General features: G+C 35.9%; 2 protein-coding genes across 3 annotated transcripts in view; both read right to left on the bottom strand.

Annotated features, from left to right (window-relative positions):
* On the bottom strand, positions 1 to 18,757 carry Nab2 (Nuclear polyadenosine RNA-binding 2). Its single transcript, XM_019041532.2, has 13 exons — positions 18,491 to 18,757; positions 17,135 to 17,342; positions 16,150 to 16,473; positions 15,013 to 15,150; positions 13,461 to 13,544; positions 11,662 to 12,476; positions 10,732 to 10,956; positions 5,956 to 6,073; positions 4,699 to 4,960; positions 3,494 to 3,922; positions 2,488 to 2,597; positions 1,714 to 1,805; positions 1 to 595 (listed from the first exon to the last, which is right to left on the bottom strand). Exons 1-13 carry the CDS (start codon positions 18,527 to 18,529, stop codon positions 470 to 472), a joined length of 2,970 nt encoding a protein of 989 aa, XP_018897077.2. The 5' UTR covers positions 18,530 to 18,757; the 3' UTR covers positions 1 to 469.
* Positions 18,758 to 20,518: 1,761 nt separating this feature from the next.
* Positions 20,519 to 26,190, bottom strand: part of LOC109030536 (ATP-binding cassette sub-family G member 4) — an 80,815-nt gene continuing 75,143 nt past the window's right edge. For both annotated transcript variants that reach the window (XM_019041534.2, XM_019041533.2), the window contains 4 exons: positions 25,839 to 25,939; positions 24,958 to 25,113; positions 23,812 to 23,997; positions 20,519 to 22,971 (listed from right to left, as the gene is read on the bottom strand). In XM_019041534.2, the coding sequence (XP_018897079.1) occupies positions 22,813 to 22,971; positions 23,812 to 23,997; positions 24,958 to 25,113; positions 25,839 to 25,939 (602 nt within the window). In that variant the 3' untranslated portion in view covers positions 20,519 to 22,812. The remainder of the gene's footprint in view (positions 22,972 to 23,811; positions 23,998 to 24,957; positions 25,114 to 25,838; positions 25,940 to 26,190) is intronic.

Here is a 26,190-nt window from a genome sequence, read left to right on the forward strand (position 1 = left end):
TTCCTTGTTACAAGATATATCACGTCTAAAATATCAGCAGCGGTTTTTTTATAAGTTTTTAAATAAAGTTCCGTACATAAACATAGAAAATTCTTAAAAATAATTGGTCATATTACTGACGATGTTCTGTTGTGGGCGGTGGGTTTGGTGGCAAAGCAAGCTGCTGCAATCACCTTATCACTGGGGAGTTTGGGAGGTATGGAATACCCCTCAATGGCAGAGGAGGTCTCAATATCAGTTCTAATACTAGTTGAACATGACAAAGAACAATTTAAAGACTTCTATTTTTCTTTTCTCAGTTTCCAAAAGAAAAAGTTTTGTGTTACCTCATTTGTTGGTATTCACATTTATGACTACTAACTCATACTTTTTTCTGTGAGTCAGTTAACACTCTTAACTGTTTGAGTTGACCTTACGAGAGGTTGAATTGAGTACGATAAAGTGACGGTAACTAGCGGATAAAATTATCTCATAAATAAATTGAGAGCGGTTGGCTGCTTGAAGATTTAGACCACTTGAATTTGTTTCCTGACGAAGAATATATATGGGCAAAGATACAGTCTTTCGTTACACAGTTTGGTCCAAATTTACACACCTGAAACAGAACAAAATAAATCTGAATTAGGACATTAAAATACACTATTTAGATACCTCAAAAAATTGCTAATGACAAAAAAATATGACTCTCCAATACTTTTCTCAAAGTCAGATAGTTTAAATCATCCTTAAAAAATTTGACTGCACCATAAATTTGATACATATAAAGTTCTAAGATAATTGTCTAGGTCTTTCTTAATTGTTGATTATCGTCCGTCTTTTTCTATCCCCTATGGTCAAATCTGCTAGATACTTAATCAGCAGTCATGCGCTTAATCTCTCATCAAAAAATAATCCATTCTATCACCACACAATGGATCAAGTCAATAGGAGAGGCCGGACAAAATTTGCAAACTTTAAACGCTTATGACTGCATGTATACAAAACTTTGAGGTTCAAAAGTGGTTTCGTTGGTTTCCTCATGAAATTTTCTTTTAGAAGCTTCCTTTAAAATATAAAAAGTGAAGAAATAAACACCAAAATTTGCAGTATTAGTCAAAAATTTCATGTCTGACCTCTCTAATTGACTCAATCCACCGTGCTCCGTTTGTCAGGCACATTTAACCTCTGGTTTTTGTCCTATTGTTTTGAAAAACATAGCGACAAAATGCCACAAACTACAGGCGCATGACCTCTAAAACTTCAATTGACTACTTGTGATAATCAGTTGCAAATAGTTTTGCCAGATGATAAAATAAGTAACGAATAATTCTTGAGAAGAACCAAAGAACACGAAAAATTGATGAAGCAACTTTAAGGGTAGACTGCGAAACCTGCCAATTGGGGACCAGGAGTTTGGAGTGCGAAACTACTTTTGTGTTTTTATTCTCTTGTTAAACGTAACTAGCAGTTTGACCAGAGGTGACAGAATTTGCAGAGTTGAACAAACTGCAAAATCTTAAAAAGCAATATGTATATGATTATAAAATCTTTCATTCTTGTTACCTATGGTTTGAGAGACCGACCTTCATCAATAGATACTGTTCATTTGCAAAACATATCAATCAGTTTAAAGACCCCAGGAATTCTTTCCCACTATTCACAGAAATTTTAGAAAAACTGTTTAGGAATCAACATGGAAATAAAAAAACTTTGAATTTTCTGACTAAAACTTACCTTGGGATGAAAATAAGGACAGCCAGTTTTTGTGCACTGTGGAAAGTATTTACACTGTTGACTACTAAGAGCAGGAGAAGACAAAGGTAAACCTGAAAACCAAGGCAAAACAAATTTAGATCCAACACTTATTTTTGGGAGCCTATCTCTCGCAAAGGCTTAATCTACATACAGAAATCAAACATGAAAAAAGCACAAGTTTAGAGTTTAGTTTTTAGTTTAGTTCTCTTCCTTCCGTCTACTCCTCTTATTTCAAGGACACTTAGATGCTGAAACTTTAGGAGCACATACATGCTGTCCCAAAGGTTTTTGTGTATTTTTTAATGAAAAGTAACGATAGAGATCTGTTCTGACATCAGGCCTACACCCCCGTCTCTCAAAAGGGTAACAATCAAGAGGCCTAGATGAGGGTGTTTCTTATTTTTAACTCCTGCCTACTTGTATTTTTTGACAGGTGCTTGAGATTTTTGGCAAATTTTTGCAATTTTGCCGATAGTCATGATTTTTTTAAAACACTTGCGGTTTTTGGCAAAATTAGGATACAACTGATTCTTACAGTTCCCTGAAATCAAGTTTTTCTGAATTATATTGAAATTTTGAACTTAGAGGAGTAGCAAATATCCTCATTAAAGTTAGAAAAAAAAATGCAATCGGGCGCATTTCATGAAAAATTACTTGATTAATACTGAGCTTCGCAAAATTCCTGAAACTACTTCAGCAAATTTCATTCAGCATTAATTGAATTAAATGAACATTAGACGCTTAACTACTTACTGGAGACAGGATGTGAATACGGACAATTTTTTCGAACACAGGCCGTCAAAAATTTACACTTAGGATGTGTGTATAAGCAGCGATTACCAAACTTACAGTTGGGGAAATTACTGAAATAGAACAAGAGGAACACTTTAAATTACAAATAATAAAGAAAAAGTGTGATTCTTTTTAATTTAGCGGAAGAATTTAAGATGCAACTAAATTACATGCAATGGATTAACTTTCAATAGATAGAGATTTTAACTTTAACTTCACAAATTTTAAAGAACTAGTCAAAAAGTTGTAAAATTATCCAAACAATGGATAATCACACATCAGTTTTAAGCCTTTCAGAAGTGTGAAATTTTTCATATTTTTGAGCTCCAGACAAATCTCTCCTTTCTTGCAAAACCAACTGCACTTGTTTGACGCTCAGAGCAAAATGTTGAGTAGAAATCATGCTGTGCTCTGCTTTAATTTGTACCATGTCTACAGGCCTATAGTTAAATCAAAGTTTTACTGTACTTTAAAAAAACTTCAAATTTCCTTCAGCTTCAGATTCTGCCAGACAATATTCAAGTTAATTCTCTGACTGCTTTCTTTGGCATGAACATAGCGACTATTTTGTGACATCGTTGAGATCAATCTCAACAATGGATGAGAAGAACAGCCAGAGGATCACTCACATTTTTTCCATTTCCTCATTTCTCAGTAATTCTTACGTTCATAATCATACTAAAACGTGTCATGTTTTAACAAATGTAATAAAGCTCATGGATAATTTAGAACCTAAGCATTTCAACTTCTGGTTAATGCTTCATAGCTTCTATGTTAAGATATATCCTGTGGAAAAGATGTTGGAAATATCTTTACAATTCCTTCATTTTTAATCAAAATACATTGATCACACTCCCTTTTCAAGAAAAGCACTCAACATTACTTTTCTTTAACGTATACTTCAATTTTCAAAGAGACCTGCTCAGTAAAATCAATGTAGTCCAAGGAAAGAAAAACGAATACTCACACACAGGGAGTGCTTATATGTACATAGGGACACTTGTCGCCTGCTAGGCAGTTGGGCCAAAATTTACAGACATCCGCAACTTTATTCGTAGCGGAAACCTTGGGTGCCACATATGTTGTCACAGGCTTGCTCACGGTTGGAACTGTCTTTTTAAGAGTAGTCTCATCACTGCTCTCTGGTGACGATGGCGACACAGAGATAATGACAGGTGAGACAGCTTTGTGAATCATCGGGAGAGTAGTTTCATTGCTTGACTCATCAAGTTTTTCAGGGTATATCCGTTGAGGCTTCACTCGGTTCACAGCTTTTGATTCTTCGGACTCGGCACGAGCTTTAATCATGGGGTCTAGATTATTTAACGTCACAATGAAGCTTGGTTCCTTCTTCGGCTCAGGATCCAGGTCTTCGTCCGGTAATGAATTTTCAGAGCTAAAATTGCAACAATTTAATATTATACTTTGTGATGGAAAAATATGGGATTTTTGGATGATAGAAGTCTACTACTAAGAGCTACAGAAAAAGACATAGCAAGCTTTTTCCATCTGACCATCAAATCTTTTAAGACTGGCTGGCAAAAAATCAGCATTATTACAGTACTTTCCCAAAAAAGTCAAAACCTTCTCAACAGAAAAATTCAGTTCTTTTCCAGTACTTTTAGGAGATGGAATTCGAAAAATTTCAAAAATTCAAAATTCATGCGCAAATTGATTTAGTCACAAAACTCGGAATCGTAGTGGCTTGAAGATCAATTGGCTGTACAATTGCAATCTAGAGAGCATATAATGCATCAAAAATCAATGCGCAAGGCACAGTTTTCAGGCTGTCTTGTTAAATTTGCATAGCATAAAGCGAAAAATTCCAAACCTTCTTGTGGAATATCCCTACTTTTCAGTATTTTCAGACCGCCCAAAAAAAATAAGTGCCATTTCCACAGTGGTAGATATTCTGTCTGATGCAGATTTTCAATCTTTCGAGTATTGAAAACGTTGAATTTTACACCAAAATTAACAAACATCAAAGGCATAAGAAAGAAAGAGAAGATGTAAGAAAGATAGAAAAGCAAGAATTTTCATCAAAAAATAATTAAGAGATAGATATATATACCTAACTGGGACTTACAAATGAAGAAATGATGCAACATAAAATGCGGAAAAAATAAAAAATATTCTGCGATCAACTTGAACCGTCAGGAAATAAAAACTTACATGTTAAATTCAATGGAGTCACCATCACCATCTCCACTGTATTCATCTTCATACTCAGATGGTTTTTTCCTTGGAGGACTTATACTTCTTCGGCTCGGACTTCGTCGGCTCGGACTTCTGCGACTAGGATTCCTGCGACTAGATAAGGGGCCTTCTCTCCTCGACGACTGATACAGTTTGAGAATGTCTATGGATGGCCGCACTTCCGTTTTAACTTCTTCATCCTCAGAGTCATCCAGCCACGTTTCAGAAATGTTACCATCTGAACAGAGTATTACAAATAAAGTCAAAATTGAGTAGTGGGCCTTGTGAGGCTGCAAAATGCCAAAACTGGATAGCATATTTCCAAAAATGACAAAAATTCAATGGAACAAGAACACATGCATATGGGTAGAATAAACCAAAAGCAGAGAAAAAAACTTTGGACATTTTGGAGTAGTATCAATCCCTTTGTCAATCATGGGATAAAAAATAATCTAATAAAATTTATCAGTAAAAAAATCAAAGACCCGATGCCCCTGAGTGATGCCAGGAGATGATAGGCTATTCCTAAAGATCCTCAAACAAAATTCAGTAACAAGTAAATAATATTATTTTAATTCAAATAAATTGACAGTCAGGGGTCCTAGTTGAGTTTCTTTAAAGATTACCACGACCATTATATTCTGAATACTCTTTCACAAACATTTTTTAAAATTTTATAGAGCTCAAATTTTCCATTCATTCCAACTGTTCTCTCTTTAAGACATTCTCTACTCAATAGGAAAATGATGTGATCAAGTTTTCTTTTCTGTAGTCTACGTACATAAGTAGCTTGACCAGCTAAGTTTAGTACCTATCATTAGCTGCCAAAGATCCCGCTACCATTTTCTGACATTATTATTACATTGTTAAATCTAAAATGACTGATGTCCAGACTGGACGGTGTGAAATGTATGATAGGTCAGGAGCACCCTCTTTTAATTAGATATTTGAAAGTACAGAGTGAGTTAAGTTTCTAAGAATTTTGTCAGATTTTTTTACACCCTAAATGGCAAAAGAACCCAGTTTTAAAAAGTCCAAAAATGGGGCCTTTTTGAAAAGATATTTTTGGCCAGGTCTGATGACAAAGCCTGGCAGGGGAAACGACATTTGCTAATCGGCTGATCTCAGCTTCAGGCATCGCTTTGATACGTCAACTCAGCTGTTCATTAATAATCGGTTGGATTTTGAGTAGCTTTTTCTCCCGTTAGAAATAGTTGAATGAATGATACTGACCTTTATTGATCCCGACTCGATCATTAGGAAGTGTTATTGAGATACAAGCAGGCGAGATATTTTTCGTGAATTTCTCCTTGGGCCTCTTGCTTTTTTTCTCACGTTCTTTGTTTCGCAGCTGGAAATAAAAAGAAAGTTTCAGTTTAGTAAACTTTGGGTCTTATGAATATCATTGGGCACTGGAAAGCTGAAAAATGATACCTCAGACCAAAAGACCTCCAAGTGAATGAATGTAATTTTTCTCACGAGAAGACTTCACACGCTGAAAATGGAGTCCTGACAATAGGTGGTCCTATCAGGACAATGATCTTGACAACACCGATGGGGTTTTGCTGTAGAATGTTAACCCTTGAAACCAAATTTCAGCTATTGTTCACTTCATACAAAATAATATTACGAAAATACACAAAATATTACGAATTTTTACTAATTTACGACTTTTTACAATATTAAGTACGGGTAACTTTAAAACTCAGGCTGCCATTTTATGAACAGAAAAGAAATGATGGCTGATTAGCCCCGATCTTATCGATCGCTGAAAATCGCTTGTTGTGGCCCTCTTTTCAGGGCACATCTGGACATTTTCATTTTAATACTTAGCACACAGGCAGGCATAGGCAAATTTTCTTCAGTCTGAATATACTAAGATTTGAGCAATTTTCCTCAAGAGAAAATCAAGACTTCTTTTGAATTCGTGTGAACTTGATTATATTGGGAGTCATTATCAATAGGATTTGATTAAATCTCTCGGCAGAAATAGTCATTCCAAGAGAAAAAACTATTAAACAAGAAGGTGGGTTTCTAATTTACCTCTCAAGAAGATAATTAATCTGATGAAACATGAATCGTCCATTGAATTAAAACTGTTTTAATTTGCTTTCCTCTCCTGAAAAATGATTTGCTTCAGGGCTAAAAGAATGGCTCCGAAGGAAGTTGGATTTGGTGAACTTGTCGAGTATCAGTAGTAAAGGGTAATTAATTTCTTCACTTCAGCTTCAATTCTGGATACTTTCTCTTTTCTTTATAAAAATGAAAGAGTGATAAACATTTCTCCACTTCCTGCCTCGATTGGGCCACATAGGTAAGCAAGATGAGGGCAACTTGATTACCCCTAATTTTCCTGATTTATCTGGATTCGCAGAAGCTATGTTTCTGATAATGACACTTATAAGTTTCTCCCCAACCTCATTGTTCATTTTTCACTACATCAATTCTAGTTCTGACACAGAATTTTTGAAACCTTAAACTTTTAAGATGTGAGAAACCAAATCTGAACAACGAAGACATACTGAGCCTGATTATCTGAACCAATGTTAACCTGTAGTATTTTCAGAGGGTTAAAAATACTCCGATTACAGTAAAACCATAGCAAGACCACAAAACATGATATTTGAAATGAGTGCTCCGAAAGGAATTGGCGACTGCAAAGGCAAGGCATATTTGTGCTATATTCTTGGCGACCAATCAATTCTGGTTGAATGCGTTCACATACATTTGTTATGAATAGATATGGAGGAAAAAAAACAAATCATGATTTATGCAAACATTTATTGATAGGCACGGATCATATGTAATAGAGATGAAAATTTAGCTAAGAAATGATTAAAAAACCTTTGCCACAACAATATTACAATAAATTTTCTTGAACATTTTTGGTAAAGTACAAACCACTTAAAGAACTATTAACAATGCTTTTTTATTACTTTAGTTTTTTTCAATACTTCAGTTTTGTTTTTGGCTATCTTAAATTCATCAATGAAACTACAAATTCCTTCCATAAGAGAGGAAACAAGATTGTATTATGGTTAGTATGTCAGATTTTAAAGAATTGAAGCTAGTATCAACTAGATAGCTATTTATGGTGAATAAGATACCTGATTGTCGAGATCAAGATTAAATGAGCCGAGGCAATAAAATCACAACTTTAGGACAAAACTTCTCAAAGTCCCTTGAATACAATTGAAAAATTTCAAAAGAAAAACAAAAATAGAATACAGACTTGATACCGCCGCAACAAAAAAAAAAAAAACTCGATTCATGCTGTCGAATAGAAGCGTCTTCTTATTACAAACCTAGGTGTTGTAATTGACATAAAGAAAGAAAGAAAGAAAGAAAATATTGTACTGGAAGGAAGAGAGAAACTGATTCACTTAATGAAAAACTTAACCAGCAGCTGAATATTTTTAATGGTCAATAGGTAGATTATTGAGGGGGGAATGGGGAATCACTGTTCGTGGAGAAGTGAAAATCTTCAACAATGGACGAACAGGACAAGGGAACGAAAAACGTACACATGTCAATTCATTTTCGCCATTCAGTCATACTTTTAATGCTTCAAAAAAGCAGTTCTTTGACTGCGGGTTTTAGGGCTTCTTTCTTCTTTTTTTTTATTTCTGCGACCAAGGCATCATTTAGTTGCGCTTTTTTGATCGGTACTTTTGTAACCTTGCGAATGATAGCCCGATAATGATGCATCTAGTAATTTGATTAAAACTTTGAAGGAGACAATGTTAGTAAACAACTTTTTTGTGTACGAAATCAATTGAGCTTCCTAGCTGGACGCAAGTTCATTTGACGCTTCAAACGAGGCAAAGTGGAGCCAATACTTAATGACAGCGATGTCCTTGAGATCTGCACCATGCTGTTCAAGGTACTTGAGGGATGTTTCGAGGGCAGCAACAGCATCTTTGTCTTTGATCGTCGCTCCTTGCTCGCCAACCGCGTCTTCGCCCCATTCATCCTGTACCGATTCGCCCGAGTCATGAATACAGCAAATACAACAAAACACAACGGAGCGAAACTTTGAAACTCTAAAATCACTTATTTCAAAGCACTTCACTTCAACACTCATTAAAAAAAATAAATCAAAGCGCAAGGTATTGTATTAATGCGGATTGGAAATTATTTCAACGGTCTCTGAGTTACTTGATTTTCGTTGAAATGTTCAACAGAGGACATTTTTTGATGCATGTATACTTGTGGATAATATGTGTTCTCTGATGGATGAAGTGAAAAGAAAAAAAGTAAAAACAAACTTTGCAGTTTTCAAGCGATTACTGTTAACTGGAGTTAGACTTGGCTGACTTTAGAGATATAACTCAAGGAGCTATTTTGAAGGATGGGTCAAAAACCCTCAACTCTATACTCATTTACCGCATGGGGAAACAAAGCCCCTATTGGTCGCATACTATTAGTGATTTTGGATAATAATAGAAAAATTGACCCTAACTTTGGTTGGTTATAATAGAAATGTTCCTATTTTATTGGATATAGTTAGTCATAAATTAAGAGAGTGAAAAGTTGCTCAACTGTGCATGTTACAGCCTTGTGTTTAGATAGTTCCAGCTTGTAGATTAGCAAGAGAAAAAAATCAACTCCAGTAGTCAGGGGCGGACTTGTGCCGAAAAAGAGAACAGGAATACTGGCCCATTAGAGCTTAGATCAGCCCATTTTAATTGTTTTTTTGCCGTGTGAACGAGGCCAGCCCGGAACTAACCCAAAGTCACCTTAAATATCCACCAGCCAACCGGGACTTTTAAACCGAAAATGGAAAAATTAAATCAAAATCATCCTCCAGTTAAACAATAAGATTTACAATGACAATATAACATAATGAACGGGTAACTCCAAACTTTTCTTGGAATAGATTACAGTTTAACGCATGAGTCATTTAGACTGAGCGTTGGTGATTTTGCCCACGTGCGTTTAAATTCACAATAGAACTGAAATTCTCATTATAGAAGGAAGTTGCCTTTCAGATAAGATCATCACTAGTGTCTAACCAAATAGCACACCTCTGCAAGGAAAAATTGTGCTCAAATGAGCTCCTTCCTTCTGTAGTGAGGATTCCGGTTATGAACTGAATATTCACGCACCTTGGCAAAAGCACAAACACTCTGCTTCTGCTACAATTTTGACACTCTATTTCAGGGGAAAAATCTTTCCACCAAACTTGGATTGTTTAAGTCACATGTTACTTTTTTTTGGCTTTAAAAATAAATTAAAAAGTGAGCTGGCAAGAAGCGTGCAAAAAACTGTCTACGTCAACTTGACAAAGCAAAAAATCAAGTGGTTTCAAACTCAAAGGTTTGAATAATATTGTTGCACAAGGCTGTTCAATGGACCACTAGACAAGGTACAAATTTTAGCATTCTGATACATGTTTCTTAACCAAAATGTTACGTAGAACACGATACGCACAACGAAAATCACCGAAATCAACTCCTTACGAAGATATTTAATGATTCTTGATGCATGAATTCAAACCACCCGCTCATGAAAACTCAATACTCTGCCTGATTCACATCGCGCGCTAAACATTATCATGACAGTCTCTTGCGATATAAAAATCTGACAACCTCAATCTTGGCGCTTTGGCTCAGCTATAGCAAATTGCTAATAGTTTGAACAACACATGGTGGGAACTGAACATTGCTCGATTGAGAAGCTTGCTGAAACCGTTGAAGTGCGCGATTTGACTCACATAGAGCTTTGAGTTTCTTGCGAGTGGGCAGTTCAAATTCCTCGTAACCTATATGAAATAAAAACGTTAATATCGTCGTTAGGAGTTGATTTCAGTAATTTTCATTGTGTGAATCATGTTCTACGTGAAATTTTGGTTGAGAAACATGTATCAGAATGCTTGAATCCGTGCCTTGTCTAGAGGTCCATTGAGCACAACTCATGAACCTGTTAAGTTTTTAGTCACATCATATCTCACCTGATATACAACTTTTTCATTCTGAATGCAGGAAAAAAAAAAAGAGTGGTAGATACCTTTTCTGATCTGACAGGAGATGACTGTATAGATTTTTCTGCCTCTGCGACTGCCTTCAAAATAAGATTCCTTGGTGCTGCTTTCGCTGATGGAATGACGGGACGAGGAGTGACTTTGACTACCGATGGAACGTCTGCAACAATATCCTCGTCTTCTGGCTCCGGTTCTTTGGCAATCACTTGACTGGCCAGCCGATTTTCAGGCACCTTTTCTTTCCTACGAGACTGAACAGAGAAAATTTAATTGGTAAAACTTTGAATATGTAAATGGTTTGGGAAATGTCATAGAGGAGTGGTTTAACAAAATATTTTAGATTCAAAGTGAGAAGGATATGAAACGCCCGAAAATAAGAAGACAAAAATCTTTATGAATATGTACTGAAAAATATCATTTAGCAAGAGAAATCATAAAGATAACGAAGGCTTTTAAAAAAAGTTCCACAAGCCCGATTGAAATAAGGTTTTGGGGAGAGAGATTTTCGCCAATGGAATTCTAAATTTTAAATGAAAAAGAAATAGACAAATGTCTGCCCAGGCAATCAACAAGGAGACTTACAGGACTACGGAAGATTTACACTTGTCTTTGATAATGGCTTTTTATTCTTCTTTTCATCATTTTTAAGATTGATTGACTTTTAAACCAGAACTTTATGTCAAATAATAAATTTTGAGGGGCCTTAGCTCTTACTCAAGGCACTTTTGGACAGAAAGTTCATAAAAGAAAAATTCTATTTTGATCCAAACAACATGCTCCTGCAGTATTGCTGTTTAACCCTGGGAAATCCTGTAATAAGAGTTAATTTTTGACAAAATGTTTTGAAAGTAAAACGTAAAAAATTATTCAATTAAGACCTTGATTACTGACTTGATACTTGCTTCTAGATCAGGTAAAAAAGTTAGTACTAAAACATTGGGATTGTGGTTACGCACCGACGACTGGCTGCTCCTGGATTCACGCTCGTGACTTCGTGAAGATTGCGCTAGACTCCGGGATGAGACTTGTGATGTGACCTGTGGCTTCACAGCAGCAACTTTCTGCACACCTCGCAAAAGCTCTCGTTCCACCTTGGCAATCTCAGAGATACTTATTTTTTGACGCTTAGCTAGAGTGGATGCTGCTTGAATATCGTCTGTCCGCCTATCGCGCTTCTTGTTTTCAGTAATATTGACACTAGACTTTACTGAGCTCCTTGCATCGTCTTTGCTCCTGGAGTGATCTTTTGATGCTACTCGCTGAGAACGTTCACTGGACCGCTCTCTTACACGTTCACCAGATCGTTGTCTTATACGCTCAACGGACCTCTCCCTCACACGATCACTTGATCGCGCAGAGTTCCCTGACAACCGATCAAAAATTGATTTATTCCTAGATTGTTCCTCAGACTTTTCTCCTCCTGAAGCTTGACCTTTGCTCAAACTTCGCTTCCAGTTGAGGACTTCTCGAGCATCCATAACTTTCTTTGATCCTACTGAGTTTGCGTCCGATTTTGTACGCTCTGTATCTCGCCTTGAGGGTTCTTTAGAACGGTCTAAAACTACTCTCCTATGATCGTCTCTAGCACCAGATGTTGATCTTGAGGGTTCTGGTGATCGACCTCTCTTAGAGAGAGTTTCTTTTGAACCTGAATGACGCCTTGAACTTCTTGGGTCATTGGCTTTCAAACTGATTGCTTTGCTAGACACTGATTTGATACTAGGAGGGCATGGTGTTGCCACATCATCGTCTCCGCTTAAAAATAAATCATCTGAAACAAACCAAATTTACTTTGTAAGCACAGGCAGTTCAAAGAATGAACTCAAATTAAGGAAATGATAGAAGTAAGACACATAATAAAAATGCAATATGTTTCGTGAGTAAACCATTCTCATTATGTGACTGAAAGGGGAAAAAAACACTGAAAATATGGCTCAAATGCTGTAAGGGACAATTAGGTGTAATAGTGATGAGTTCAAGCTTGTCTGGGGGAGAGGAAAAACCAAATATAATAAAAATTAGAGTTATAAAATGAACTTCAAAGGCTTTCAGTGCAAGACTGAGGAGAGAAAGCGTTCAGCTAAGGTAGGTACATTGGAAACGCTTTGTTTGGGTCTTACTGACGACTAACACCGTTTTGCTCTCATCTTCAAATTAATTTTGTAGGGTGTTTTACTTTTCCTCAATATTTCCTGGAAATTAAAAATAAAATCGGTAACAATATTTTACAGGGTGTCAACTAAAATTTCATTTTGGATTTTCCTGACCTTTTTTTTATATTCTAAATGAAACTTCCTGATTTTCGGGACGATTAAATTAACGCTCGTTTCATTGTAATACTGACCGACATACTTGATCCAATTTCTTGATTCATGACCGAGTTTCCTGATATTTTTTTGATAATAGCAAATTTCCAGATATTTTCTGGTTTTTACTGATCGTGGACACCTTGTCGCAATGGGAACTGTCGCAATGCATTTCTAATGCACCAGCCTCAGTCAAAACTTCTCCCTTAAATCTAGCACTGAAACTCATTAAGATCATTTTGTAAATCTAATTCTAATGTTCAGTACTACTCACTTTGATTTTCTCTGGGAGACTACGTACTGTACTATCAACCTGTTACATACTGGACAAATTCTCATTTGACTCCGAGCTCCGATAAATTCTTCTGCTGATCAGTTTTCAATTTAAATCTGTTTAATCTTGACACGTAAGTGTAATACAAACAACTTACAAATTAAAAGAGACTTACCATTTTTAATGTTGATGTATTCATTTTCATCTGAGCTCAATTCTATCGATAGTGAGTCCTCTGAGTCTTCTTTCGCACTATTGCCTTGAAAAAAAAGAAGAGAAAATCCACCGTTACATAAAACTCTTGGCAGAAATGTATAACATGCAGTGGCACACCATCAAGGTATCTTTCAAACCCTATTAAAATGTCAGTTACAAGCAATTTCATGGATATTAATAACGATGAGCTGTATTCATGGTCGTTTCTTTAAAGGCCTTGATAGCCGATCAAATTCCCGAGCGATTCCAATCAAGATAGACTGATTGATGACTGTTTGCCACCATGCAGCATTCTTCTTTAATCGATCTTCTTGTGATATCATTCATCAATTTCAGCCAGATGAAACAATGGGCCTGTTGCAAACTTTTGCTAGAGCAGAATGAAGAGTTGTTTCCCATAGATAATGCCTCAAAAATCACGATGAGCGCATCGGCAAAGTCTGAAATGCACTCATAAATTCACAATCTGCGTAAGAAATTTGCATTATTTGGAGCTTCCCGCTTCAAAAACGATACTACTGCACAGGTGAACATTTTTTTAGAGGAGTCGCTCCATCGTCGGCAATATTCATCATGGCTGACGCTTGCGCAGTTCCTCGCGTAATTCGAGGAGAACTCAAGGTCAATTAAGGCGGGCGAGGAAAATTTGAACGTAAACACGCCGATTGTTATCTGGTTTAATCCTGTTCAGGTGTTATCTCGTCCCATCACACGTGTTTTGGCGGACTGGCGTCGGCCGTGATGAGTATTGCCGCCAATGGAACGCCTCCTCTAACAAAATGTTCACCTGTACCGTAGTATCGTTTTCGAAGCGGGAAGCTAAAAAAATCGCAAATTTCTTACGCAGATTGTGAAGTTATGAGTGCATTTCAGACTTTGCCGATGCGCTCATCGTGATTTTTGAGGCATTATCTGTAGGAAACAACTCTTAGTTTTGCTCTAGCTAAAGTTTGCAACAGGCCCATTCTGCTTGGTTTGCATTGGAATAGAATGTAATGATTTTGGGACTGATGACTCCGGACACACTGCCTCCCATTTGGATAGGCATTTTCATTGTCTATTGAGGTCTGAACAGTCCTTCTCTCCAGAGGCCCCACATGGCTTACACCGTCATTAAGGGAGGTTTAAAGAGATCCTTGACATAGCTTCATAAAAAGGACAATTTTCACAAATCTTGAGTAAAATTCAACTCTCATACTTTCAGGAGAGATGCTTTGCAAGAAATTGTGATGATTTGCCTTTGAAACAACTAAGAAATATAGAGAAAAAAAGTCCAAGATTCTGATAAATGTCAAAATACCTATGAATCTACTCTCAAATTTTCAAAACTGCAAAATTATTAACAGTCAACCCAAGTGTTGTATGTTATCCACTTTATTAAAAGTCTTTCTTTTAAAGAATAATAGATGCATGTCTATCCAGACAGCTTCACTGGAGAGACCAGCAGGGAACAAAGTTCCTGAAAGAACTGGAAAACCATGGCAACAGAGAGGTTGTAGAAAAGAACTTACCATCTTTACCACCATTTTCGATGACTTTTTTGTTCGTGACTAGCTCTTTTTCAACAGATACTTCTTTTGTGACTTCTGCGGAATGTTTAACTTTTCTAGCAGCTGCTGCCGCATCCTTTGTGCTTGAAGATTTGTTATCTGCAAACGAGATGAAATAAAACAATTTAGCGTACAAACGAAACACAAATTTGAACTAATATGCTGTGAAACCAAATCATTGAAACAAGATCTGCTGTTTTTCCTTAAATAATAGTCATACTCCATTACATTTTCAGCCAAAAACAAATTAAATCGTTCAAAGGCCTTCACTGAAATTTTGGAAGTTTTCGGTGTAAACTTTTTATTTGTTTTGAGCAATTGCACATGGGATTTAGATAAGGATACATGTTTTCTCAAAGTTCATTTCTCTGAAGACCCTGACTTGAATGTTTACGTCTTTCACTACAAGTTTCAACAAATGGAAGTGGAAAGATGGGGTGTGCTTGTTGGTGCTCGGGCCATAAGAATGAATGGAAAATATAAAGTGCCAGTGACATCAGCGGCAACGATGAGAGAAACAACGATCAACAACACGGTCTTTAACTCATGAGCCCTGTCCACAAGGCTCTTGTAACATGCCCATGGCTCACGAATTAGCGCTCAGTTCCTTTTTATTTAATTGAAAATCCTGCTTTCCCATTTTCTCAAAAGGAACTATATCCACTTATACATTGTTTCTTATCCAGCTTCCACACCCCATTCTTCCACTTCCTGTCAGCATAAATACGTCCAAATTACAAACAAATCTCTCTGAAAAATTGGACAGAAAATATTTACAAATTTCCCCAAAAATTTGTCAATGTCTAAAGCCTCACATGGCGTTCTTTTTCAACACAGCAGTGTTGGAATTCTCCTCCATATTACAAGATTGACTTGGACATCTTCAGTTGCTGCGAATAAGAGACGAGGAATCTTCCAAAATTTGCTCCACCTTTACTCTATAGTTTCTAATAAGCAGGATTTGTCTCTTTGGTTATTTTCTTGAAGGCTTTATAGAAGTAATATAATTTTAACAATAGGTAATCATGTTCGATATATCAGGATTCTTCCTTCTCTTTCCATTAAAGCAATAAAAAAAATGAGTTTCAAGACACTGACCTTCAGAGACTTTTTCAGGCGGGACTTCTGAGGCTTTAGCAGGTTGTATTGAACTTTCAGTCTCTTTTGGAGCAGAGTCTAAAGGACGCTTGTTCTTAGGCACTTCAGATGGCACTTGCGTGACTATGTTAGCGTCTTTGGAAAATTCACTAATGAGCTCTTGTTTGATCCGATCGGTGATATCTGACACTGGGAGGGAGGAGGTTGGCACCTCACTTTCATCCTTGCTCTCTTTACGTTTCTTTTTTCGCTCCCTTTCTTCACTAGCATTGTCTCCAGAGGCGGTTGACTTCCGTTTATTAGAGTCCTTTGATCCTTTGGCGGCTGGAAAAATCATCAAAATTTTGACACATCTTGGTACTTGGACAAATGATAACTTAATCAACAGGCTGATAAAAAACATTTTGCTTTAATGATGATACAACCATTCTCAACCGGATTCTTCAGAGATTGATCTTCCTTTTCATGTAAGGTCGAGATTGCACACAGTCACAACTTACACAGCATACTTAACTTTCAAATTCAATGTCTCATAATAAAGAGAAAAATTTCGTGACTGTAGAGTTACAAAAGTTTTCTAAAATGTTTGTCAGGCAATTGAACCGATTTGTTTCTCCAGGACCCAGGCGCTGAAATTCAGGTTTCAAGAAAAACAGAAAATCTGTGCCATTTGGTATGCGCTTGACCTTTTGAGCCTAGTTAAGACAGGTATTCTTTAGACAATAACTGACCAAGCTCAAGAGATTGAGCACACAATGGATGGCAAAGTTTTTTCTGCGTTCCTCAAAACATGAATTTCGGTGCTTATGCCCTTAAAAAATAAATCAAATCAATCTTTTCTTGGCACACACTGAGTAAATTGTTTTGAATTTTTTTTTTTTTTGGTTCAACTGGCAGCTGTCATTCCGGTGTATTAGAATAATTTCTTTTGATAAATTTGTATTCATGTATTTTTTTAAGGTGGTCCCCTGCAGAATTTGCTTACCTTGCGAAATAAGTGTAACTTGCTTCAGTTGCTCAAGGACCGAATGGAGCCACGATGTGAAATGGTGAGTATTGCTGCCTAGAAAAAGGCTGAGATCATCATTCATTTGAGCTTTAGTCCGTTTATTTGCGACCATCACCATGATATAGTCCGGCAGTTCGTCATCCACAAATGCCCCGATTTCCATCAGCTTGGCTTTAATGGCCGACTAAAATAAGGTAATGAAGAAAACTCATCAAATATAAAAGAAACATCAAAGTAACATTCAAGTTACTATAAAATGCTCACATTGCTTTCAATACATGTGGTTGAATTTAGATCAGAATTAGAAACTGCAAATAATAATGAGGGTTCTTTGGTAATGTTGTTCAGATCATAGTGCCTGTTAATATAAAAGGACACACAGACTCATCAATGAGGAGCAATTAGAGTCCACGCCAAATAAGTTAACATACTTATAGACTGCAGCAGCCAGAATGTTGAGATTTCGTGTTTGTCGGGTGGACATGGACGACATAGGTTAAATGGTGAAGCATGATTGGTCGGTCTGATTGTCTTATCGCTGCTTTGTCGATTAAGTAGAATGGACAAAAAACTAGAGGCACCTCTTGAGTTATAACAGTAAGTCGTCCATTCCAATCGACAAAGCAGCGATACGACATAACCCACCAATCATGCTTCGCCATTTAACCTATGTCATCTATGTACACCCGACAAACACAAAATTTCAAACGCCCATCAAGCTGCAGCAGAGGGTCCATCTTTATTCTTTTGTTTACTTGCCTTGAAAAATGATGTGAGATGATCTTCTGTGGCAATCTAGAAGTGCATAAACTTATTTGGCGTGGAATTTAGCACTGTACCACGTATCAGATACTTTGTTCCTCATAGGCCTAAAGGCTGCGATGATTGAGGGTCAAATAACTACAGTCCACCTTCAATTCCTTCCTCACAAGACCTTCCATTTACAGTTGCGAGATGAGACTGAAGCAAGCCTGACAAATTCAAAAAACGAGGAAAGGACAGGATTGACCTCTGAAATAGAACATGGATAAGTAACCCTATCCTTTGCCGGGGGATATAGATCTGTCTGACCTAGGCCATCAAACCGGATGCAAATTGTCAATAACAACCTGAGACCTGACAGCAGAATTATTAGCGGTTCATAAAGATATATCTAGGTTCAGTCAGACCATGGACCCTGATGATAAGTGATAGCGATAAGCCATGGTGAATATGCCTAGGATTTCTGCAGAGGAAATATGCAGATATACAGTGGTAAGTATACCACGGCGATTTGTATGATCTCTACGGAGCTATGCAAGATGCTTTTCAGATTGGACAATATGTACTCACTTTGATTTTTTGACTGATTTCGGCCCCAACGCCCTCCATGTTAGCCTGAAAACGTGCTTACACGCACAAGGAAGTAATTTAGAAAAACAACTGCATGTGGAAACACGATGGTCACAGCACAAGATGGACTTCAAACATTTTAACACTATAAACTGAAAATTCCATCAAAGTTAACTTGAATTTCATTATCGTTATCACGCCGATGTCTGTAAGTTTCGCAGACGATCGACTATGACTATTACTAACACGCTAACACATAACACTACCACACTACGGTGTGTTGGTTGAAACACACGCACACATTCTCATTTCCATTTGCGAGTTTGCACCTAGTTTGCACAGAAACGCTACAAAAATTGCATAAGAAAAATTATAAATTATGCAATTTGACAACAATGAAAAGCAGCAGTACCAACAAAAAAATCAGCAAGTTCCGGGTGGTCCTATATGCGAGGATTGGTACTTAATGATTTAAGCTTCTTAATACCTTTGAAATCATTTGCAATGCGGTATTAAAATCATGATAATTCAACTTTTAAACTCACTAAGTTCCATGAAGTGGGATATTTGTCATAAAATTGGTGTTCGGTTCGTACTTTAGGTATGTCATTACGGTAAATTTTGAATGATACGTGTGGCAAAACTTCCAAATTCTAAACCGCGGGAAATTTTGAAAAGGAGCTTGGTTACATTAGAATCGACGTCTTTAGATTTGTAAGTAAAATTCTTCAAGTGAACTTGGAGGAACTTGTTATAACTTACCTATAACTCGCTCCTGGAACCACCAATTCGTGGAACTAATATGTACAAACTTTGGTCGTGTGGTCAAGACCTAAAATCAACCGATATTATCCATAGATGCAAATAATATATAACATTTTCAAGGCAATAGGGTGGCGTGCTTTGCGATGTACCGATTGATCTGCCATTTAAACCTATGGAAAAGGATCAATAAACAAGGCGTTCACGACGAACACCTTAAAAATCAATTCTCTAATAAATCTTCACATGGGGAAATATCAATAATCGATCATTCATGCCTCGCCACTGTTGAATATGCATTTCCTTCCCCTTTCCTCTTCACAAGTTCTTGGCTGTGTCAGTGCATATGAAATTCCTTGTAAAATTAAAGGTTTAGCTAGGGTGGGATTCAGAAAATTTGAGGTAAACAATGGGTCTGCTGCCTATACGGAGCAAGCTCTCTAGTCCTGGAACTCGATCTGCACCATTAATTTCTCAAATTTCAAACGTACCTTCAAACTCACATGAGAGGTTGTAAAGAAGATCCTTAGTTTATAATCCCGCATTTCGTCAATGCTTCAATACACCCACTGTAGATTTAATTTATTGGATGTATTATTTTGGAAAAACTGAAAGGTCTAACTCTAGATTCAATATTCAAGTATACTTACTTATACGTCCATACAGAAAAACCCTGAAGTAGAGCTCTAAAATAATTTGAGTCAAAAAGTACTGTTTATAATCTAACTCTTTACCAGTTTTAATGAAACAATATCGATAAAAAATTGCAATCTGTTCTTCTTATTTAATTTGAAAATTTCAACAGATGACTTTCATTGAAAACAATCGATGATGGAGCAATGGTGCCGATAAATCAATTTTCAGTGCTCAAGTTCCTTTTTCGAGTCAGTCACATTTGTAAAATTCATTTTTTACCCCATCTGCAAAGGAGTTTATTAGAAACTCTTGTCAATTTTGCGGAGGGAAGGGGAGGCAATTTTTTTTTGTTTTAAATTCTTATTGCAGTAAAAATTAATTTCTAGATGTGGACCATGTTTGAATGCATCACTAAGTACTGAGAGAAAAGTGAATAACTTTTGAGTTACCACTCACAGTATCGGAAAATCGAAATCGACAAGAAAGTTGAGGATAGCATAGGTAACTATGTTTTTCAGAACACATTATCTTTGTGAATATGTTTCTGTCAAAATGCTCAGGCACCAGTTTTAAGGGGAAAGCAAATAACGTTGGGGAGGGGAATGAGGCATAATATAAAGGAAAAACATCTTTTTGAAATTTGGTAACAATTATATTTTATACCCTTCAAAAAAATTTCAGAGGATACAGAGTTAAATACAATTCATTTTTCATACAAATGACAAATATAAAACTGTAAAATAGACATTTCGAGAGCAGGCTCATAAATTATGATTAAAGTTTGAAGTTGATCACATGGATCAAAAATTTTCATCACTAAGTTCATGATAAACCAATAATTCCAGGTATCATGAATCACCTTGTTTAGACTTAATATGAAAAATATTCAAGGAAATTTTCTTCATAACTGGCGCACTAAAAATTACATGTCATGGTGTATGAGAAGCTAAAAGTACAAAATTTAGGGGTGCAAAAGAATTGTGATGAAAGATGATTTTGAGGAACATCTGGAAATCTTTTTGAAAACACTTTTTCTGCTATTTTAGAAAGGCAGTACAGAAATACAATCACATATGTATGATTTGTAAACATAAAAACACACCTTCCTTCACTTCGGAATTATTATAATTCACGATGGCAGGATTCAAAAATGAGACATTTTTTAACAATTTTTTAACTATTAGAGAGAAGGAAAAGAAGCCAGCATCATTTAAAAGTTTCCCATGAAACTTACCACATTTTCCAAAATGAGCTACTGGTTTAAACCTTTTTAAATTGACAATTGCAAATTGAAGCTTCGACTGTAGAGAGGGTATTTCTTGGTTGTGGTTTTTCAGAATCTCTGCTAACTATTCATCCCCTATGATTAAAGAAAATGTGTGGATTCGTTGAAACTAATTTCTGAATTTTCTATATGATTTTACAATGCTGAAAACGAAAGATTCCAGAAAATTCACCCAATAGTGTCCTCTCTGAACTATAAATTAGCAGTGGAAATTGTGAACCACAGCAACCAAGAAATTCCCTTGTTGCATCCAAAACCTCAATTATGCGCACCCCTAAATCGCAAACAGATTAACTAAATAGCTAGTATTTTAACATTTAAATAAAATCATTCAAAGACAGAAAATATTCCTTTGAATTCTTGCGAGGGTTTGACTTCCAACGAACTTCAAAATGCTAAAACTTCTTTGAAGTTTAGGTTTAAAAGAACTTACAACTAATGTCATTTCAATATCTTTACCTAGACTAAGTGGAAAAAGTCTTAAAAACAATGATGTTTCATGAGAAATAAGTACGGAAAAAGTTTGCAGTAAAAAACTGAGAAAAAAGGTACAAAATTTGTATTTGGTCCTCATGCAGGTAATAAAGCTCTCTTGAAAGACTTTTTGTGAGAAATAAAATTCATATGATAGAAATGACTTTAAGGCAGAGCAGCTAGCATTTGTACAGGCAGAAATATCGGCTCAACATACAAATATGATTCAGAATCTTCTGGTTGAGTGCATTTGTGTCTGAGATTTATGGACATGAAAATGTTTGATGTTACATGAGATCTCATGACGTAGGTACAAGAGGTATAACGGAAGTAGGCACTTTATCAACAAAAATTTACAGGCAGGATTTCTTCATCCAAATAGAATTTGTCAAATATTATCTGAATTGAAAAAATCACTCAACTTTTCTGCATGTGCTTCAGCTAAACTTGGATTACACATTAACACGATAAATCAACGAACAAAAAAATTCAAAAAGTAGGCAACATAAACATTACATTATTTTGACTTTCTTCTATTCAGCAATTTTTGGCAGCCTTAATATATTACTGCCAATTTTAAAAACTCTGGAACGGTTGAGAATTATAAAGATATAATAAATAGCTTATCAGAGTCGTTTTTTGGACAAAATTAATCTTTAGATACCTTCAGTTTTCCAGGGCTCCTGAAATTTCAACCAGCCATGTAATTTATTTTGATAATTTATTTTTCCCTTGGAAAAACAAATCATTTTTAGGTTCATTCTGAGTACAACTGAAATCTATGTATGTACATATTTAATGACTTGGAATTTATTCATTAAAGCAATGGTGGAAAACGCTCAACAAGCGTCACAAAAAAAAGTCAAAATTTCAGATTTAAAGCTTCTGGATGTTTCATAACTTTTTGAGAAGTGTTAAAGCTACAACCCATGGTTAGATAGAACTCACCACACTCAATAAAATTGTGTGAAAGGGTGTGAGTGAGTGATAGATACATATTAACCTAAAAACGCACACCTTCACAGCAAGTAATAACTGAGAGCTATTCGGCTTTCCCCAGCTGAGCTTGAGGCTCCTCTCTTCAATAGCTCAGCATTTTGCTGCTTATTGCACTGATTTCGAAAGAATAAATATCAAGGACAGTATTTACAGTTGTTAATTTTGCTTAGCGGGAAGAAAGCAGTTTCCACCGCAGGAAGATGAAAGCAGCGATCCTCAGGACGAAGAAGATAATGATGAGAGCAGCAATGTCCAACGTGAAGCTGGCATCTAACATGTCTAATTCTTCCAGTGTTGTCTCCGGGTTTTTGAAGTGACAGTAGGTCTGAAAGTAATAAGAGAACTTGATTAATTCAGTTTGAAAAAACAGAATAAGAAAAAAAAAAGCAACAGAATACGATTACCTTCAACTAACGAGCTTCCATTATTTTTTTTCTCCCTTCTATAATGATATGCAATTATTTTATTCACTCTGATAGCATTTTATTTATTTTTTAGAATTAAAAATTTTCAAAAACAAGGGACCCTGAGCTAATGTGTCGGTCTCAAAAGTCTCCACCCACACGACCCGAACACAGGCTGTTTTGAGCTATTTGTCAAACAAGGAAAAAATGTTTACAAAAATTCTACATCTTAACATGCACCTGATGTCTCACTAGTTTTAAATGACCCATTTCTAAAAGTCTCTCAAAACTCGGTGGCTTCTGATGACCACTACTGCACAATTCTGCTAAACATTTTAGGAGTTTAATTTAAAATTCAAACTTAAGACTAGACAGTGGATGAATGTAGCGAGATACTGGAATGCAAGAGAATACATTGAGGAGGGTTTGCATGAATCTGGGAGAGAAGGGACAAATCGAGATAAAGCAGATAAGTAGGGCCAATCGGAGATGAGTGCAAGTAAATTAGTATAAGATGGTCAAGTTGAGTAAAGTGTGAAATATAAAACCTTGATTGTTGACATTTTAACTCATCTACATACATACATCAAAGTTTATTTATTAAAACACTACAACCGGCGAATGCTGCCAATACCGTGCAAAACACGGGTACTCCTCCTAGTAGGCAAATAATGGTGGTATGGTAATAGCTCATTACCTACTGCTGCACTTTGAGAAAAGATGGTATTTCTAGGAAATTACTCCATAAAAATGAAACTGACCTGGTGGCACTTGAGCTTTCCTCGGCCAAAACCGTAAGTGGCAAGGGCCGTTCCCTCGAAACCATATCTGATGTAACTCAGATATGTGATCCAGCGGAGGTAGATTGGGATAGCATCAAAGCTAACGAAGAATCCAGAGAAAAGTAAGAAAGGCACAGACATAACCGGAGCCAAGAATACACCATTCTGAAAGAGAGTTCAAAAATAATTTGAGGTTATCTAGTGCAGAAGTGGTAGGACTCATTAGAATAACGTAAAATAGAAATCCTTTGAGTTGAAATCCAATTTCTCGCAGTCCTACATCAATTTCTAGAATACCAAAACATATGTACTTGTTGGGAGATAAAAAGTGACTAAATTTAGAGTATGATTGTTAGTTTACTAGAAAATTAAAATTTAAAAAAATATGATACTTTGTACTCCACAGAGAATAGTAGAATGGTATTGCGGTAGAACTCCAAAAACACCAAAACTTAATTTTTAGAAAGAAAATTTCAGTAGACCTTCCCCACACATTTTTCTAATTAAAACTGCAATGAGTTGGTAAATTTTTATTCAATACTAAACTTTTTATCAATTTATTTCTTTTTACATCTTCTGAATAAAACCAAGATTGTCTCATTAGGCAGCTGCCATTCCGGGTAACCCTATGCAGAGTCATTCATTTTACACTCATTTTCAAAGAATTTCCTTCTATATCTTCCTTCCCTTAATTATCCAAATTAGTGCCACACATTTTGTTCACTTGGTAGTATCTACTTTAAAAGAAGTAGCTCCATTTGATTTGACAAATTAAAATCGTTTTCCTTGATTTGTGGGAGGATCGATTCCGATGGCGATTTGGAGTCGCAGAGCACTCTTATGCGCTGAGGTAGCGGCTTGATATATGTATAAAATGGTTTTCTTGGCAACAGAAAAATAAGCCTTTCCAAAATACATTTTTGCTTTGAAAAATTTATTTGTAATAAAATAACTTTTCATACAACGGAACAACAACGGAATGAGCAAATGAGAGCACTCTACGCTCTGCAATTTTCAAAAAAATAAAAGCGTAAAAATGGAAGCCGACTAAATCAGTTTTGAAATTTCAATTAAAACTTTTAAATTTGACTAAAATGCTAGTATCAGTTCAAAATTAAAAATTACCTGTACATTCATAGCTGCACCAACCACAAGACCTACACTCTGAGCAACGAATGAAATAAGAAGACAGGCTCCTAAGAACATTCCAAATCTATCCCATTCTGGAGGTTGTGATGTCATGTAGTACACAATTGACACGTAAATCACACAGAAGATAGCCTGTCAACAAACATAAGGAGATTAACTTACAAACTTTATAACACAAACAAAGTGAACAAAAATTATGCTCTCTTCTTTTCCGAAAAATTTAACCATGCAGGCTTATTCTTGAACATGGGCGTATTTGACCGAAAAGGTGCTGTGTCAGATTCATTTAATCAAAAAAAACTACGAAGCACGCAATTTATACAAATAAATTTTAACAATTACAAGGTTCCTTTTTATTTAAATAATTTGTATAGTATGTTTATTTTTTTCACGATGAAAACACACACAATGTCCACATGATTTTTAACCACATTGGATTTTATGATGCACCTCACTCATTTTAACCATTACAAATAGAGGAAAGAAAATCTGCACTTGGAAAGTTTAGAATTACTCTGAGTTTAGTATCAGGTACCCAGTTTCATCAAAATTATTGTGGACAACAGAAGTATTTACAGTCCACATATTTTTTATAGAGATATAAGAGCCAGTGCAATATATTCGAGAGCTAAAATATAATCCATCTGCTATAATTGGAAATACTACCGGAATAAAACGGGTTAAAATTAATGAGGGAGATTTTTGTCAACGGTCATCTAAGGTCTTGTTTCCAATCATGTTTAAAAAGCGGGTAGTAGGTATTGTAAAGTGATAAGATTTTTACTGGCGAACTAGAAACTTTCAAAGTACACATCTCTTCTTCCTCAGAAAATAACATATTCGAAACATCCTCTCACCTGGAATGGAAGATCAGAGAATGTGATGGCTAGATAGTAGGACCTTAATGAATACCAACGATTGAAATTTTCTTTTATCAAAACAGGCATTTCTAGCGGGACTGAAAAATAAAAACAAAAAACATTGCAATGCATATTAATGACATTTAATTAAAAAATTAATAAGTATTGTAAATAATCTAATTGAAGCCGAAATCATGGGACATTTTCCATAAAAAGACTTTCAGAGGCAATTGAATCATCTTGACTGATTTAGAAATTTTGAAATTAAATCATCTGTAAATGCTGTAAAAATTATGGAAACAATGACATATTGATTGCATGGACCTGACAAATATCAATAACACCCTCT

Source organism: Bemisia tabaci, chromosome 3 (genome assembly GCF_918797505.1).
Source record: "Bemisia tabaci chromosome 3, PGI_BMITA_v3".
Classification (NCBI taxonomy): Eukaryota; Metazoa; Arthropoda; class Insecta; order Hemiptera; family Aleyrodidae; genus Bemisia; species Bemisia tabaci.